Genomic DNA, 19,980 nt, shown 5'->3' on the forward strand with positions numbered 1-19,980 from the left:
TATTGCGAATGTAGCTAACGTCGCTACTTGTCCACGAGTGGTATTGCGAACGTAGCTAACGTCAACGTCGCTACTTCACTATTTCTTTATCCAGGCATCTTAGTTTTACCAGTTTCATTACAGCGGAGCAGGTTATATTTGCTCATATGTGGTATTTATTCTGTTCACAAGTTCGCGATCATACAGCCAGGCTACAGAGCTCCAGAAACCGTAGCCATAGCAGAGGAGCGGCCGGAACAGAATGCTCCTGTTGCGGTACAGGAACGCGGCTAATAGGGGAGTTTGTGGTGCTATTTTCCATTCGCCCTTGATGAATCCTAACACAAACCCATATCTTTAACATATTCATTCTTCTTCTTCTTAATATTATTATTATTATCATAACCATACTCAGCAAATGGAAAATAGCACCACAAACTGAGCTATTAGCCCTGTGCTTGTACCCGCAACAGGAGCTCTCTGGGCCGGCCACAATGTGATGCAGCTCGGCTTGGCATAGGGGTTCCTGGAGCTCTGTAGCCTGGCTGTACGATCGCGAACTTGTGAACAGAATAAATACCACATACGAGCAAATATAACCTGCTCCGCTATAATGAAACTGGTAAAACCAAACAAAGATGCCTGGATAAATAAATCATTTTTCTAAACAATATATTTGACAGAATCAGTATTTTACACATCACCCCACGTAATAATCTTAAATATCAAACATGTTTGATATTATCGGGGCCAGTGCTAAAACGCCAATGGTTCCACAGTCTGGATGCGAACCTGACTGCACTCAGTGCAGGGTTAGTTAGGGCTATGTGGTATCTTCGGTTCTTAACTTTTGGGCAAAAAGAAAGTACTTCAGGAGCAAAATGCGGTCAAATCAACAATTTATTGAGCATGCCTCACAGGTCAAATCTTCGGCAATACTAAGGTTCTTTTACGAGGTGGCGAGCTTATATCTTGGCTTCAGGCTAAGTATCACATGACAAACAAATTTGCATACAAGGGATGTACATTAACACAGATAGTCTTGTAATTGGTCAACAGGTCACTGAGCGGACATGGGGGCAATTTTGGGTTCTTCCTGTGTGCTCCTAAGATCACGTTTACAACTGTAGACTTCCTGACTTCTTCTTCAGAGGTGTTATCTTTATTGGCCTCAGGGACAAAGGAATGTTGACTCAGGACAGGACATATGTTGTCATCTAGATGTTAAACTACTTAAGTTAACAAAGTTCTACCTAAAGTGAAGTTTATTCATTATTCTTAGTAAATTGATTACTACATGAGAGTAATACAAATGTATTGATGTAATACAGTATAATACAGTATAAAAATATACTACAGCTACAATAATATTTTTTTTTGAATCAGACAGTCTACACATACATCTGTACATTAGGTTCCGTAACACAGCAGCACAGGTGGGTACACAGACACTCGCACGCGCACATGTACACATATGCGCTACGCCGTTTAGGCCTATAATGAAATAGCCTATTAATAGAATTGTGAATAAATGACTTGAGCGTTTATGTTACACAGGCAGCAGGCTAACATAAATGTTGAAATTATTGCATTCTGTAGAGCATTCTTCCAGACAGATGAGCCACAAGCTGCAACAACCTTGACAAGCAAATTGAGTGACATAGCCTACAGACAAATCAGTGTTGAATGCAGAGGCTCATTGTTTGTGTAGGCTATTCGTTGGGTTAATCAGCCCGACAGTCTGATTTCTATAGCCTAACTCTTATCATATTAAATGTTATGTTGGAATATGCTGGGTGCGTAAGCTTTTCTTGATTCAATGGATGACTCGATTTACTAAATTTCTGATTCAGGGTCTGGAGTCATGCTCTCAGTAGGTTAGAATAACTGGGACAAGTAGGTATGGAATGTTGAAAACCGGGACATTGAAGTGTTTTAAATTTGTCGGGAGACCGAACACCCTTGATACCACGACAATCCCGGACAAACCGGGACTTCTCGTCACCCTGCAGTAGCCTATCCACACACAATAGCCAACTTTGGGTATTTGCATTTTTAACCTCTATTTTATCATTGATAAAAGGGTCTTTTGGAAAAGGTGAAGTTAAGATTTTATTTCAGAGACAAATGTCTTTTTTCTTTTCATGTCGGATAAAGACTGGTTGAAACACCGTTCTTGCCCGTTCACTAGTACTACTCGCTACATGTAGGCAGGGGCGGGGATCCTGGGGGGGTCAGGGGGGACATGTCCCCCGCAATATTTGAGATCATTAAAATTGTCCCCCCCCCAATATTTAGATTGGGGTAGTGGCATTCAAATGACCATACAGCCGCGTAAGAAGATGTCCCCTCAAAAACATACTCTTGCAAAATGTAAATGTAGCCTAAATGCCCCCCCCCCCAAAGTTGGATACAGATCCCCGCCACAGCACCACTGCATGTAGGCATCAGTCCATTGTGTTGGATCGCTACTGTTCCTAATTGCGCTGGATTGGTTTGTTACCAAGTGTCGCTCATCACTGTATAGGCGACTGGAATGCGAAGTCAATTAGCCTGCCCTGACAAAAGGCTTATGATGCTTATGCTTGAAGTCGTGAGGTGGGAGGTATAGTGATGGAGAATGACGCCACCCGCGAGGTAACCGAGTTCCAGTAGACACTAGCCTACAAGAACAACTCTGAACAAAGAATGGCAGTGAGGTTATGATTAGTCATTGGTAGGTCCATGATTTATACAGCAGGCCATTGTGGGTAGACTCTCCCTTTCTGTCTTTCTAACCGGAAAACATAGTATTTATGCGTTAAGGTCTCCGGACACTATTTACTCCACATACAGATGTGGGAAGTTAGAAATGTCACATGCTGCAGCATTTCACCTCGCGGTATTTGGCAGGGAAATCCCGTTGGAAATCTCGTGGGATTTCAGACGGGTGTTATTTCGTTTTAGTGATTCACCACCGCCAGGTGGCGTCTTTGAGTAGATTTAGCAGGCTGGGCTCAGTGTTTTTCTCCTATAGTCTACGAATGAAGCATCATTAAATTTCACATTCTTTAATTTAAATGCTCTGTTGTAAAGCACTTTGAGCTGAATTTATCTGTATGAAAGGGGCTATACAAATAACGTTTAATTGTTATTATTACCTTGTTCTCAAACACATGTTTTCTCCATCTCGATGTAATTTAATTATTACGAACACCTATAATATATCTAGGCCTACATTAGCCTATCTATCTCGGCAACTGACGTCGGGTCAAGACGTGGTGTCTGTTAAGTCAAATGCGCAAAATAACAGTATTGTAAATATATTTGTTAGTAAAGATGTGGTGAACGTGAGGGTTTTGCGTTTTGTTTCTGGAACGCATTCAACTGGTAGGCTACTCGTAAACCCCGGAAGTAAATTTGAAGACAGGGCACCAGCTAATGTAGCCAAGTCTGAGCGCAGTAGGCTATATGGCTTCAGCACGATACAAAGAAAAAATAAGCTTGATCGGAGGTGTGGATCCATACAAAATTGAAATAGTCGCCATGAGTAAAGATCACTCATTGCCAATCATATCCGGACATTAACTATCTTGTGCATAGCGGCAGGTTTGACAGTGAGACATCAACCGATAATTGTAATAATGAGATTATTGAAATGGTCTTGTGAACGCCTTTATCTGATTTCCAAAATCGGGGTGATTGTGGGTTTTCATTTGCACATAACTATATTTTAATAAAACATTGAAGTCCGCCTGTCAATGACTTTCCCTAAAATTGTGTTCTGTTGCACCCCCTATTGTTAAATTATAAATGAAAAAAACATACACAATATTTTGTTATTTGAATGATCTTGAATATATATATATATTCAAGATCATTCAAATAACAAAATATCGTGTATGTTTTTATTTATTTATACCGGCCGCCAGCTGTTCAATGAACGGCTATAGGGAACGCGCAGTTTCGCGCTGGCTACAGCCTATTATATGCACAGTTTCGCGCTATGTAGGCTATTATAAATAAGTATTATTCATTGGGGGAGCTTGGACTCGCTGGGGACTGGTGGTGACGCAGAGCCTCCCCAGACGCGACATCCTCCAGTTGGCTGAAGAGCTGCCCGCTCTGGCGTCCAAACAGCCACCTGCGGCGCCCCTCGCAGTGTCCACAGAAGAATACCCCCCAAAAAATACTTGCATGGTGAAGACAAGCTGCAGCAAGAACAGAACTGTCTACCAATGCATGAAGTGCACCTAGCTGTCTGTGAGAGGCTATAGCAGAGGATATGTGCGAAGTGTATTTGAGCTGCCGCCTCAACCGTGCGTATAAGAGCAGAGCGCATCATATAGCTACAACTAGTAGCCCATAGCCATTAAAACGGCTTATTGTTTTATTCATATATCAACTAGATAATTCGATAATAATGAGTAGCCTAGTAGGCTATAAAATGAATTCAATAGGGCAAGCCTTAAGTTGTAGCCTAGGCTACAGTACAATCACAAGACGCATAGGCCTAGCCTATCGTAAAAAGCGTTGCGTTCTCATAGGCCTATATTAACTTAGATAATTATTAATTATGCTCAGGTCATAATGTCCGTTGAAAATATTTTCCCTCTTAAGCAGAATTTGAATTGTATTAAAATAGGCTAAAATTAAATTTCCACATATTCTGATTCCTTCTAGGTCTATATAAAAAAAAACATTTTTTTAATGTGTAGCGTATAGGCTTCTGCGATGAACAAAACAGCCACAATGTAGCCTGCTTAGCGAGCGAGAGGGCAGTCTACCATAAAGTGTATAACCATAATGTAGGCTAATATATCTAGACTACATGCATTGTGGTATTTCTTTATATAGCCAATTGTTTCTCAATAAACAGTTATGTCATCCTCTGAGTCCGAATGTAGGCTAATAGACCGGCAGCTCTAAATGCCTTCCCAATCAATGAGACATGGTTGTAAAAATGATGTTTTATTGATGAAAAGGGTAAAACTGAAAAACATGGAGAGTCATTGCATTGATCGATGCAGTCCGCTACCAGCAAACACTGAAAATACAGGTCCTCAATTTATTTAGAGTAGACTAGACTATCCAACTGGACCACTCCAATGAATGTTGAACGTAGCCTACTTTTATTCTTTAGGTTTTACAGAATCGGCCTACAATGTCCACACATGCATGCACCATCTGACTAGCTCATCACTCGCCAGCGAACCTGGACTAGACTATTGTAACCCCCCCCCCCCAAATGCTTTTATATTCAAATAAACTGGATGAACCGGTTTCCTAGCCCTGGATCGTGGGGAGGGGGGTAGCCTGCGTTAGCGGGTGCTTTGCCATGACCGGCCATTGAATTCGCTAGTTTGATTGATAGATGGATGGATTAACGTCCAAAGTAGATTGTGCAAGTATTGTATAGGCCCATGTGTAAGAGATGAATGACTGTAACCATGAACTCAGCCAGAGGTAGGCCCTACTGTAGATTATCATCATTATCACCAGTCTCAATTTATGTCTCAATTTATGTGTTGCCATTCATTTAAACCACCATCTCATCTAGACTACTTCTGTTGCTGCATTTTTACATTTATGCTTTCATGATTTTAGAGCGCAATAAACATTTTCCAGGATTCCAATAAGTCCATCCATTCATCCAACTTTGTTCTGAGCGCAGCGCAGGCTGGTAGCTTACTGTCAAGGCTCACGACTGATGCACTCCCTTAACACGTCTCGCATCCCCAGACCATCAAGAGAATTTCAATATGAAAGACCTTGGGATTCCAGGAGTCAAGGCCGTTTCAGACGGGGAGCAACATTCCGCCTGCGTTCTCGCTCGGATCAGCGGGGGACGCACGCGTCCTGCGCGCAGCGGGGAAAGCTGACTACAATTCAGCTCTTGTCGCGGGCGGGTGTGTGCAGCCCATATGAGAACACTCCTCGGTCCAATTCCGTATAGTTGATCAGCCTGTGTACTTTCAACGAATGTATTATTAGACATAATATCATAATAATATATATAGCCTTCAACGACCTCCTGAGCTGCCTGCCTGATGGTCTCAGGGCTAAAGAGACCGCGCGTCGTCTAACTATTGGCATGCTATCAATGAAAGAAAATACATTGTAAATAAACATGGTTTTAGGCTATTGTTTTTATGTAGGCCTATAGGTTAAGCTATTTGTGTTCATAAGGTAACGTCATTGTAAACGAAAGTAGCCTATAGCCTATAATTCAATTGACTGGAACCAGGGGGTTTGACAAAAGTTATGAGGCAAAATAATTTGTCTTGACTGCATTCAAGATGTATCTTTCACATTAAAACTACATACAAAGCTGGGAATGCTAAGAAAAATGTTTGCAAACTAAAACAAGTGAACACAATTTTACAATTGAAAATGCTTATGAGACCATTATTTTACTTATATGGGGCAAAAGTGGTTTCTCTTCCTGCTTCTGCCTAAGCCCTCCACAATACCACAACACAACGGTGTCATGTTTTACCGAAGGAGAAGTGAAGAAGACGGTAGCTAGCAGTAGCTAAAGCAGTTAGCTAATGTTAAGATCATTCCTCTAGCTGCTTTGCTGCTAATGCGAGTTCGTCTCCGTTCCTGCCCGAGAAACAGAAGTTGAACTAATAGCATCAAAATCAAAATAGCTACAGGAATCATCGTTGTAAAGTTAGCTATCTGCTTTTTAGCCACCGACAGCTACCGTTAATATTATGGAAGCTGCTGTCGTGAGCTAACTTGCTATCACGGTCTTATCGTGCAGCTTCACAGGCTGCTATTAGCAGACAGCACTAAAGTTGACAAAATCACACTTGCACATCATTAGAATTCCAACCATTTATATGGGATTTATCATTCAACTAAACATGGAACCTGAATACTACCTGATATTTCAACCTGCTGCCATCAGTGATCGGCGCGTCTGCTTGTTTGAGTCATGAATATCTTACGCAGTTACATTCCATGTAGTGTCCCAAAACTGTTAAATCATTCCCCATGTAGTTCACTATGAGTCGCACTCAATACATCCATGGTAATAGGGAGGGAGTGAGTGAACCATTTCAAACACATCTCTGGTCATCTCCGTTAGTCATCTTACTCGTCCTGATGCCATGTTCCATATGAGAACACTCAGCCTAATGTATTAAACTTCTACTTGTCCCGACAGTTAACAGATATAGACCCGGCGACAGTTACAGAGATAGAAACTATAAGTAGATAGGCTTTGTTCGTAATAATTAAATTACAACCAGACAGAGAACAAGGAGTTTGAGAACGGTAGGCTCATCTAATGTGCGAGATGAGCTACAGCAATGGGTCAATGAGTGGTATTACTGCGCCCCTATGGGCAGGCGAGCGGTGGTGCGGAATGCCGTAAAGCGCCTGTTAGAATACCGCGGGTCAAGTTACATTCTTATGTTCCCACATCTGTATAGTACCGTACTAATAGAGCCTTACAAATTGGATTTGAATAGCCTGGTTATTAATTTTACTAGGCTAAATTGAATAATTTATCATATAAATAAATGACCTGCCATTGTTTTCAAAATAAAACATTTTAAAAGCAGAAATGATAACATCAGCTGTATGGTAGCCAAGAAGATAACTAGCAGGTTACCTACCTATGGTGACCAGAGTCCTAATAGCCACGTTGACTGACGGCGACTACGTGTTTACTCAGCTACTCAAGTAGCGACGTTAGCTACGTAAGCGAATAGCACACGTGCTCAAGTACCCCCGGCCCTGACGAGCGTTTGCTGGGTTAGCTACGTTAGTGAATAGCACACGTGGTTACGTGGGGACGCTTGTCACGTGTGTCTGCTCAGTTAGCAAATAAGTGGCACTTTCCACCCCCCATAGCACAGACACACACGCACACACACGCACACACACACACACGGGCACACAAGCACACACACACGCGCACGCACACACGCGCATACACACGCACACACACACACGCACACACACACACATGCACACACACACACACACACACAAACACGCACACACAAACCTTGCAGAGCTTTAAAAGTTTTCAGTAAGATCTTAAATTCAACTATAAAAACTACCAGCAACCAGTGAAGAGAGGCCAGGATGGGAGGCCTGTGGTCTGAAGAGAGGCCAGGATGGGAGGCCTGTGGTCTGAAGAGAGGCCAGGATGGGAGGCCTGTGGTCTGAAGAGAGGCCAGGATGGGAGGACTGTGGTCTGAAGAGAGGCCGGGATGGGAGGACTGTGGTCTGAAGAGAGGCCAGGATGGGAGGCCTGTGGTCTGAAGAGAGGCCAGGATGGGAGGACTGTGGTCTCCTCTCCCAGAATTAGGTAAAAGCCTGACAGCCGCATTTGGTACCATCTGGAGGCGGATAGCGGCTTTTTGGCTCAGCCCGGAGGATGGGGAGTTACAGTAATCTACATGAGAGGAAATAAAAACTAAAAGGATGTCCTAAAAGATACAAAGGACCTAATTTTAGTGATGTTCCCCAGCTGGAAATAACACAATTTTACAACAGTAGCTATTTCACCATCAAAAGAGAGAATAGGGTCAGAAATCATCCCCAGATTACAGGCAGCAGATTGAACATGGTGGACGGGCTACCAGGATTACCAGGGCTACCAGGATTAGAGCACATAGAGCTGAGAGTGTTTGGGGAGCCAAGTACAGTAGAAGGATCTCAGACGTGGCTTCATGAAGCTGGAGGAAGTTCTGAGATGTCCATCTCTTTATGTCAGCGAGGCACAACATGACAGCACCAGATCAGCTGCCTCGCTAGGCTTGAGGGGGATGTAGAGCTGGATAACACTGGAATATGAATGATGTCACCCAACGGAAGCATGAAATAACCCCAAATCTACCCCAGAGGAACACCACCAGAGAGAGGGGGCAGAGGGGAAGAGGATTTACCTGCAGTAGAGCAACAGAAAGGTTCTTACTATCAGTAAGAAAGGATCGGAACCAATCAAGAGATTAATTCAAATTGTACGGTCAACCGTTTCAAAAGCAGAGCTCAGGTCATGGAGGATTAAAATTGAACAGTTCCCAGAATCCTCAGCGAGCAGTAGATCGTCTTCAACCTGGATAAGAGCTGTTTCGGTCCTGGGCCCGATCGGAATTCCTCAAAAATGTTGTTCGGAAAAGAGATTAGTTGTGAGGAAACACTCTTTTTGAACAGTTTGATATGAAAATGATAGTTTAGAAATTGGTCTAAAATTATTTAAAACAAGAGGATCAAGATTAGGTTTCTTAAACAAAGGTTGGACAATTGCTTGCTTAGGCCAGACCAGAGGTGTCTGTATGATATCAGACCATTCAAGAGAGACAGACAGACACCAACACACACACACACCTGCGCACACACATGGAACTGGCTGGTCTTGTGGGTATTCCATCCATTGTGCCTGGACGGGAGGCCATTGTGTCTGCCCCAGCGTATGCGTGTTTGCACAGTCGTCATCCCTGGTTCCGCTGTGCTCTCGTGCCCCATCCTAATCATTAGCAGTCAGCAGGTCAAACATGGGGCCTCACCTATTAAACAAACATCTAGGCATGGAGCAACACGTGTGCTTTCATCTGACCTAGTCTGGAGTCAAGAGCCACAAAACATGAGCAGAGGGGCGGAGCCAGCACATAAGCCTACCTTTCAAATCCAGCTGCATTTAAACATGATTTCATCAGCAGCGTATAGTCAAGACTAAATCTAAAACTAATTTAGGTAATACACTTTGGCATTTGTGTAATAAAAACCTCAGTAATGTGAGAGTTAACATGGAAGTAAAACTCACCTTGTGTGCCAGACATCGCTGGAGCGCAGAACTTGTTAGCAATACTGGAACAGTGGAAATCTGCGGTCAGTGACCAATCAGAGCCCGCTATCTGCGTGGGCCAATTAGCGTCTGGTATAAAATCCAATTGGATTCTCATTGGTGTCCACGATATCATAGCTTGTTCCCAGAAGTTCTTGCCGTAGGGAGAGAATATCTGACCGCCCACAGCACGCAGCCCTCACCTGTCTGTCCAGCGCTGCTCCAGCCCCAGGGAGGGGCTGGTGGTACTGGACTATAAGTGGACACAGTGTAGGGGGTGCATTTGATCTAACCTCCAGTACTGCTGCAGATCTGAGATTTGAGGCCAGGCAGGCCAGAGGGGTGGAGTCAGTGGCCCACAATTGTACCATGTTTAGAAACCATCTCTGTTGATGCGTGTGGTTGGATCCCTGTCAACTGTACTGTGCTGTGTACAGTTAGTCGTGCTCTGCTAGCTGCGCTGTGCTAGCCCCGCTGTGTTAGCCCCACTGTGTTAGCCCCACTGTGTTAGCCATGCTGTTAGCCATGCTGTGTTAGCCCCACTGTGTTAGCCACGCTGTTAGCCATGCTGTGTTAACCCCGCTGTGTTAGCCACGCTGTTTGCCCTGCTGTGTTAGCCATGCTGTGTTAGCCATGCTGTGTTAGCCCAACTGTGTTAGCCCCACTGTGTTAGCCACGCTGTTAGCCATGCTGTGTTAACCCCGCTGTGTTAGCCACGCTGTTTGCCCTGCTGTGTTAGCCATGCTGTGTTAGCCATGCTGTGTTAGCCCCACTGTGTTAGCCACGCTGTTAGCCATGCTGTGTTAGCCCCACTCTGTTAGCCACGCTGTGTTAGCCATGCTGTGTTAGCCCCACTGTGTTAGCCCCACTGTGTTAGCCCCGCTGTGTTAGCCAGGCTGTGTTAGCCCTGTTGTGTTAGCCCCGGTGTGTTAGCCCTGCTGTGTTAGCCAAGCTGTGTTAGCCAAGCTGTCAGGTCGTTCAGGATACATTTACCGCATCAAACCTGGTTACAGCAGCGCTACATGTAGAGGAGACGTGCGTCTGGTGCAGGCAGAGAGAGGTGTGTGTGTGTGTGTGTGTGTGTGCGTATCCCGAAAAATCTGCTGCCCTTTCCTGTATCGCTCAGTTGCTAGCATCGCTACACTAGCTCAAATTGGCTATCTATGTACAGTGTATCTTCTAGCATCTCTAGCTCTATCTGTCTATCCATGTGTATGTATGTACAGTTAGGTTCATAAATATTTGGACATTGACATGAATTTTCATCATGTTGGCTCTGTACACCACCACAATGGATTTGAAATGAAATGATGAAATGAATGAAATGTCCTTTAAGTGCAGACTTTCAGCATTAAAGGGGTAGTGTGCTATTTTGGACATTTAGTCCTATTTGTGGTCTGTCTACCATGAACCTGAAACATAGAGACCATAATTTCACTGCTCACTCCAGTATTGAGCTAGCTGTACAAAATAGCAAAATACCCTTTAATTTGAGGGTATTTTCATCCAAATCAGATGAATGGTGTTGGAATTACAAACAATTTTATACCTGGTCCCCCCCACACACATCGGCTGCTCAGCTGTTCCATGGTCAAATGTGTGTTATTCCCTTGTTATTTCATTTACAAGGAGCAGATAAAAGGTCTATTGTTAATTTCAATTTCAATCAAGAGAAGACTTCACCAAAGTAAATACAGAGGGTTCAGCACAAGATGCAAACCATTGGTGAGCCTCAAAAACAGGAAGACCAGATTAGAGTTTGCCAAAACACATCTAAAAAGCCTGTAGAGTTCTAGAAAAACATCATATGGACAGATGAGACAAATATCAACTTGTGTCAGAATGATGAGAAGAGTCTGGAGAAGGGAAGGAACTGCTCATGATCCAAAGCACCATCTCATCAGTGAAGCATGATGGTTTAGTGTTATGGCGTGGGCATGTATGGCTGCTAATGGAACTGGTTCCTGTGTATTTATTGATGATGTGAAAGCTGACAAAAGCAGCAGGATGAATTCTGAAGTGTTTTGGGGAATATTATCTGCTCATATTCAGCCAATTTCTTCAGAACTCATTGGACGGCGCTTCACAGTGCAGATGGAAAATGACCTGAAGCATACTGCGAAAGCAACGAAAGAGTTTTTCAAGGCAAAGAAGGGTAATGTTCTTCAATGGCCAAGTCAGTCACCTGACTGAATCCAAATGAGCATGCATTTCACTTGCTGAAGACACAACTGAAGGGAAACCGCCCAAAGAACAAGCAGGAACTGAGGACAGTTGCAGTAGAGGCCTCAGGGGCGAGACCTGGCGTCTGGTGATGTCTATGGGTTCCAGACTTCAGGCTGTCTTTGACTGCAAAGGATTTGCAACCAAATATTAAAAATGACAAATTGATTTATAATTATGTTAGTTTGTCCAATTACTTTTGGTCCCTTAAAAACAGGGGTACCACATATACAATGTTTTATAATTCCTACACCGTTCATCTGATTTAAATGTTAATACCCTCAAATTAAAGCTGAAAGTCTGCACTTAAAGCACATCTTGAATGTTTCATTTCAAAACCATTGTGGTGGTGTACAGAGCCAAAATGATGAAAATTGTGTCAATGTCCAAATACTTATGGACCTAACTGTATATCTGTCTATCTACTGTATGTATATCTATGCACAGTATATATGTCTATGTACAGTATATCGTCTAGCATCTCTAGCTCTGTCTATCTATGTATATCTTCTAGCATATCTAGCTCTATCTGTCTATGTATGTATATATGTATATCTGTCTATCTATGCAATCATCTCTAGGTCTGTCTATTTGTGTACTGTATATCTTCTAGCTTAGCTCTATCTGTCTGTCTGTATATCTGTCTATCCATATATATATATATATCGTCTAGCATCTCTAGCTCTATCTCCATACATTGTGCCCCTGTCACTAGTTGGCTGCAGAAAGTCCAGTCTTCTCAGTGTTGTGTTGCTAGTTCTCCCATCTAGCAGACTGTCCCAGCCTCTGTCCCAGTCTGTGTAGACCGGCGGGCCTGTGTAGACCGGCGGGTCTGTGTAGACCGGCGGGCCTGTGTAGACCGGCGGGTCTGTGTAGACCGGCGGGCCTGTGTAGACCGGCGGGCCTGTGTAGACCGGCGGGCCTGTGTAGACCGGCGGGCCTGTGTAGACCGGCGGGCCTGTGTAGACCGGCGGGCCTGTGTAGACCGGCGGGCCTGTGTAGACCGACGGGCCTGTGTAGACCGGCAGGCCTGTGTAGACCGGCGGGCCTGTGTAGACCGGCAGGCCTGTGCGCAGGTCTCTGTGTGTCTGGCCACCAGCGCCACTAATAGTTGTGTTTTTTCCTTTTTCTCTGGAAAGCAGCTTCTTCTTTGTCTCTGCCTCCTCTGTGCTCTGCTCCTCCCCTCTGCTCCTCCCCTCCGCTCCTCTCTCCTCCTCTGTGCTCTGCTGCTCTGCTCCTCCCCTCTGCTCCTCCCCTCTGCTCCTCTCCTCTCCTCCGCCCTGTCCTCTGAGGTTCTGACCCAGTCCAGAAACAGACCCACACACACCGGTGGAGATGTGACAGGACTGGATCCAGCTGTAAACCAGACAGGAGACGTGCTTGCCTCTGAGGTTGAGATACAGACATCTTTCCTGGATCCATCCAGCTGTCAGAGATCCACACCGGTGTCTGGCGCTGGGGCCAGGGATGTTTCTGGGCAGGGCCTGTGTGTGTGTGTGTGTGTGTGTGTGTGTGTGTGTGTGTGTATATGGTGTGTAGGCTACTGTAGATGCAGTCATCCTCCTGACTGTGCGTTCTGACTCACGGCTCCCCCTGCTGTCTGACTGTGTGAACTGCATGCGCTGTGACCCCAGGCGTGACTCTGGCTGACCTCACTGAGAAGAGGAGGGGGGTGTTTGGCTGGTTCAGCCAGTCCACGGAGACCCATGGTAACCGCGCCAACGCTCGCTTCCCCTTCCTGCTTCGCTCTGCTGTGCTTTCACATGTTTTTACTTAATTTTTTACTCATTGTCTGATTCCTCTCATAAATAATAATAATAATAATAATAATAATAATTCATTTTATTTATAAAGCACTTTTCATTGTCCCTCTCATCTCTCACAGTTCACCTCCTCCTGTCACTCATTCACATTCACTCCTATTTCCTACTGAGTCAGGCTGAACTAAACCTGAACTCAATGAAGTCACAGAATGAAACAGTCTCTTAGTTACCAGGTGCTGTGTGTCTGAATGAAACAGTCTCTTAGTTACCAGGTGCTGTGTGTCTAAATGAAACAGTCTCTTAGTTACCAGGTGCTGTGTCTGAATGAAACAGTCTCTTAGTTACCAGGTGCTGTGTCTGAATGAAACAGTCTCTTAGTTACCAGGTGCTGTGTGTCTGAATGAAACAGTCTCTTAGTTACCAGGTGCTGTGTGTCTGAATGAAACAGTCTCTTAGTTACCAGGTGCTGTGTGTCTGAATGAAACAGTCTCTTAGTTACCAACTACTTAGGTAGTTCAGCTCTGTTGATCTTTAGGTCCCTGAATAACGTGGTCCCGGACCGTGGGTCCAGTATAGCCTATTACCTGTACTGAAGTCTAGTCTCATGGTCCTGTGTGTGTGTGTGTGTGTGTGTGTGTGTGTGTGCGCAAGTGTGTGTGTGCACGCGTGTGTGTATAGTATGTGTGTGTGTGTGAGTGTGTGTACACTGTGTGTGTGTGTGTGTACAGTGTGTGTGTGTGCGTGTGTGTGTGTGTGTACAGTGTGTGTGTGTACAGTGTGTGTGTGAGAGGGAGAGAGGTAGGAGAGGGAGTTTTACCTGGTCAGAGAGGTGGAGAGGCTGGTCTAACAGTAGGGCTCAGCTGACAGGGTCGGCCGTGGCGCTGGTCTAACAGTAGGGCTCAGCTGACAGGGTCGGGCGTGGCGCTGGTCTAACAGTAGGGCTCAGCTGACAGGGTCGGGCGTGGCGCTGGTCTAACAGTAGGGCTCAGCTGACAGGGTCGGGCGTGGCGCTGGTCTAACAGTAAGGCTCAGCTGACAGGGTCGGGCGTGGCGCTGGTCTAACAGTAGGGGTCAGCGGACAGGGTCGGGCGTGGCACGGTGGCAGTGCTGGATCACTCATCCTCATGTCTGACTCACTCTCCATTTCTATGCATTGTGGTAATTCTGTTGTGAGTGATATTTCATGCTGCCCTGGAACTCCTGACTCTTTGGTTGGGATTTCTACAGCATCTGCACAGTATCCACTCACAGTGCATGTAGTCCTTCACAGCCAATCAGAACATTTCCATGTCATCCCCCGATCCCCCTGGTTGGCTGGTCCTTGCTGATGTTGTGATGTCACGTGTCTTCCTCCTCTCTAACCACGCTGCTTCCTGTCCCAGCGAGTGGGCCCGCCAGCGAGACGGAGTCCGCGAACACGGACGACCCCGGAGGAGACGACGACAAGGCACCCTGCTGTGGGCCGCTCTGGTGAGACACTCTGACCCCTGACCCCTCTGGTGAGACACTCTGACCCCTGACCCCTCTGCTGATACCCTCTGACTTCTGGTGAGACACTGATAGGTGTCTGACAGATGAATTCCCCATGTTTGTAACAGTTGTTCCCATTGTATTTCCCCAGTCCAAACCTGACCAGGTCAAACTGCAGGTCAGTAGCTCCGCTAGCCGTCAGCTGTGTTTGAACCGCTCTACACATCCTGCCTCAGTCCCATGTCACGGCTGCACGTCGTACGGTGTGTGTGTGTGTGTGTGTGTTTGTGTGTGTGTGTGTGTGTGTGTGTGTGTGTGCGTTTCTCCATCATGGGTTTTCACTTCATGAGTTACTCTCTGAATCGTTGCACTGCATTATCTTCACTCTTCACCACACATTCATCCACTGCGTCATCCCATCATCTCATCCCTTGGTTTCGTCCTCTCCTCTCTCTCTGTCCCAAGCTCAGGAATGTTCACTATGACTAATCAATGCTGTTCAGTGTGGCCTGTCACCCTCTACAGCACACTCACGCTCTGCCCAGCCAATGGGAAGCCTTCTGATGGTGCTTACATCACTTCCTCTCTCCCTCCCAGTCGGTGGTGGCGCCGCTGGAACAGGTTCTGTCGCAGGAAGTGTCGTGCGGCGGTGAAATCGGTGACGTTTTATTGGCTGGTGATCGTCCTGGTGTTTCTGAACACGCTCACCATCTCTTCTGAACACTACAACCAGCCTGACTGGCTGACTGAAGTACAGGGTACGAATACACTAACCTACTCTACTCTGCTCTACCAATACACTAACCTGCTCTACTCTGCTCTACCAATACACTAACCTGCTCTGCTCTGCTCTACCAATACACTAACCTGCTCTGCTCTGCTCTACCAACACAATAACCTGCTCTGCTCTGCTCTACCAACACACTAACCTGCTCTGCTCTGCTCTACCAATACACTAACCTGCTCTACTCTGCTCCGCTCTACCAGTACACTAACCTGCTCTGCTCTGCTCTACCAATACACTAACCTGCTCTGCTCTGCTCTACCAATACACTAACCTGCTCTGCTCTGCTCTGCTCTGCTCTGCTCTACCAATACACTAACCTGCTCTGCTCTGCTCTGCTCTACCAATACACTTACCTGCTCTGCTCTACTCTACCAATACACTAACCTGCTCTACTCTGCTCTACCAATACACTAACCTGCTCTGCTCTGCTCTACCAATACACTAACCTGCTCTGCTCTACTCTACCAATACACTTACCTGCTCTGCTCTACTCTACCAATACACTTACCTGCTCTGCTCTACTCTACCAATACACTAACCTGCTCTACTCTGCTCTACCAATACACTAACCTGCTCTGCTCTACTCTACCAATACACTAACCTGCTCTGCTCTGCTCTACCAATACACTAACCTGCTCTACTCTACTCTGCTCTACAACACACTAACCTGCTCTACTCTGCTCTACCAATACACTAACCTGCTCTACTCTGCTCTACCAATACACTAACCTGCTCTGCTCTACTCTGCTCTACCAATACACTAACCTGCTCTGCTCTGCTCTACCAATACACTAACCTGCTCTGCTCTACCAATACACTAACCTGCTCTGCTCTACTCTACCAATACACTTACCTGCTCTGCTCTGCTCTACCAATACACTAACCTGCTCTACTCTGCTCTACCAATACACTAACCTGCTCTACTCTGCTCTACCAATTCACTAACCTGCTCTGCTCTGCTCTACCAATACACTAACCTGCTCTGCTCTGCTCTGCTCTACCAATACACTAACCTGCTCTGCTCTACTCTGCTCTACCAATAAACTAACCTGCTCTGCTCTACTCTACCAATACACTAACCTGCTCTGCTCCCCCAATACACTAACCTGCTCTACTCTGCTCTACCAATACACTAACCTGCTCTGCTCTGCTCTACCAATACACTAACCTGCTCTGCTCTGCTCTACTCTGCTCTACCAATACACTAACCTGCTCTGCTCTGCTCTACCAATACACTAACCTGCTCTGCTCTACTCTGCTCTACCAATACACTAACCTGCTCTGCTCTGCTCTACCAATACACTAACCTGCTCTACTCTGCTCTGCTCTACCAACACACTAACCTGCTCTGCTCTGCTCTACCAACACACTAACCTGCTCTGTTCTGCTCTACCAATACACTAACCTGCTCTGCTCTGCTCTACCAATACACTAACCTGCTCTGCTCTGCTCTACCAATACAATAACCTGCTCTGCTCTGCTCTACCAATACACTAACCTGCTCTGCTCTACCAATACACTTACCTGCTCTGCTCTGCTCTACCAATACACTAACCTGCTCTGCTCTGCTCTACCAATACACTAACCTGCTCGACTCTGCTCTACCAATATACTAACCTGCTCTGCTCTGCTCTACCAACACACTAACCTGCTCTGTTCTGCTCTACCAATACACTAACCTGCTCTGCTCTGCTCTACCAATACACTAACCTGCTCTGCTCTGCTTTACCAAAACACTAACCTGCTCTGCTCTGCTCTACCAATACACTTACCTGCTCTGCTCAGCTCTACCAATACACTAACCTGCTCTGCTCTACTCTACCAATATACTAACCTGCTCTGCTCTGCTCTGTTCTGTTCTGCTCTGCTCTGCTCTGTTCTGCTCTGTTCTGCTCTGTTCTCTTCTCTTCTCTTCTCTTCTCTTCTCTTCTCTTCTCTTCTCTTCTCTTCTCTTCTCTTCTCTTCTGCTCTACTCTACTCTGCTCTGGTCTGTTCTGTTCTGTTCTGCTCTGCTCTGCTCTGCTCTGCTCTGTTCTGCTCTACTCTACTCTACTCTACTCTGTTCTGTTCTGTTCTTGTGAGGGTTTGGTTTTGGGACCCAGGCGCAACAGGAAAGGAGGAGGCAAGGAACGGTAAAGCCCGGAGGGGCGATTTAATAAGATCAAAAAGGGGGATGTGGTAGTCGTACAGCCGATGGTCAGGCAGGAGCGTGGTAGTCGTACAGGCGATGGTCAGGCAGGAGCGGGGTTGTCGTACAGGCGATGGTCAGGCAGGAGCGGGGTTGTCGTACAGGCGATGGTCAGGCAGGAGCGGGGTTGTCGTACAGGCGATGTTCAGGCAGGAGCGGGGTTGTCGTACAGGCGATGGTCAGGCAGGAGCGTTGTCGTACAGGCGATGTTCAGGCAGGAGCGGGGTTGTCGTACAGGCGATGGTCAGGCAGGAGCGGGGTCGTACAGGCGATGGTCAGGCAGGAGCGGGGTAATCGTACAGACGTGGGTCAGGCAGGAACTGGAGAGATGAGGAGGGGAGGCAGGGTGAGTGAGAGTAATCACAAACGGGGAACGGGAAAAAACACTACAAAATACGGGTAAGGAGATTGTAGGCTAGGCTATACTTTACCACAAGAGTATTATGGTAAGATCTGGCGATGAGTGGAGTGTAGACCAGGTTCTTGTAGAGGTTGAAGGTGATTGCAGAACGAGGGACAGGTGTGGTGATGATAATTGGAAACCGGTGAGTAGAGCCGCGCCCGCGTCATCGTCGGAGACGAGCGCGCCGTTCTTGTCTTTGCGCACGGGCCGATGTGCTGGGCATGTCGGGATCCGACTCTTCGTCACCGGAGAGGGAGGAGACTGCCGAGTCCGCGGAGCTGGCCGGAGACGGGGAACGCCCGGCAGTGGGGGGAAACTCCGGAGAGTCAGAGCGTTGTATGCCCGGGCTGATGCGCCGTGCGGCAGAGCGCGTAGGACGCCCCGAGCGCGCAGCGGGCCCAGAGGGGAGAGAGGGAGGCGGTTGTGGAGGCGAGGGCATGCGAGCCGTAACAGGACCCCCCCCCGAGGGGAGCCACCTGGCGACCGACCGGGGGCGTCAGGATGTGCCCGGTAGAAGTCCCGGAGGAGAGATGGGTCCATAATGAGCTGCCTGGAGATCCAGCTGCACACCTCGGGGCCGTACCCCTCCCAATCCACCAGGTATTGGAACCCCCGACCCCGGCGGCGCACCTTCAGCAGCCGCCGAACCGTCCACTGGGGATGCCCGTCGACCATCTGGGGAGGCGGAGGAGCTGGGGCAGAAGGCATTAGAGGACTCGAGGAGACAGGTTTGATCTTGGACACATGGAATACAGGGTGTACCCGCATGGAAGCAGGGAGCTTAAGACGTACCGCAGCCGGGTTCAGGACACGGTCGATCTCGAAGGGCCCAACGAAGCGCGGAGCCAGCTTCTTGGAGGGGACCTGGAGCGGAAGATCAGCAGTGGAGAGGTAGACACGTTGACTGGGCCGATACGCCGGAGCAGGAGTGCGGCGGCGGTTGGCACCGCGGCAGGAGCGCTCGTTGGAGCGGAGCAGGGCCCTGCGGACCTCCCTCCAGACACGGCGACAGCGGCTGAGGTGGGCCTGGACGGAGGGGACGGAGGCCTCCGACTCCTGGAGAGAGAACAGCGGGGGCTGGTACCCGAGGGATGACTCGAACGGAGACCTGCCAGTGGCAGCGCTGGTCAGGGCATTGAGGGAGTATTCGACCCAGGGCAGGTCCTTGCTCCAGGAGGTGGGGTGGAGAGCCGACACACAGCGGAGAGCGGACTCCAGGCTCTGGTTGGCCCGTTCGGCCTGGCCGTTGGTCTGCGGGTGGTAGCCAGAGGAGAGGCTGATGGTGGCGCCTATCTCCTTGCAGAAGGCCCTCCAGACTTGGGAGGTGAATTGAGGCCCACGGTCCGAGACAATGTCTCCGGGGAGACCGTGGAGCCGGTA

General features: G+C 47.2%; 1 protein-coding gene across 1 annotated transcript in view; it reads left to right on the forward strand.

Moving 5' to 3' along the window:
• The window catches only part of cacna1db (calcium channel, voltage-dependent, L type, alpha 1D subunit, b), a gene marked incomplete at its 3' end in the record, with an annotated part of 128,509 nt that overhangs the window by 59,791 nt on the left and 48,738 nt on the right, over positions 1–19,980 (forward strand). The window contains exons 9-11 of the mRNA XM_084446099.1: positions 13,624–13,698; positions 15,135–15,222; positions 15,820–15,980. Of these exons, the coding sequence (XP_084302225.1) occupies positions 13,624–13,698; positions 15,135–15,222; positions 15,820–15,980 (324 nt within the window). The remainder of the gene's footprint in view (positions 1–13,623; positions 13,699–15,134; positions 15,223–15,819; positions 15,981–19,980) is intronic.

This window comes from Borostomias antarcticus (genome assembly GCF_949987555.1).
Source record: "Borostomias antarcticus genome assembly, chromosome: 11".
Taxonomy (NCBI): domain Eukaryota; kingdom Metazoa; phylum Chordata; class Actinopteri; order Stomiiformes; family Stomiidae; genus Borostomias; species Borostomias antarcticus.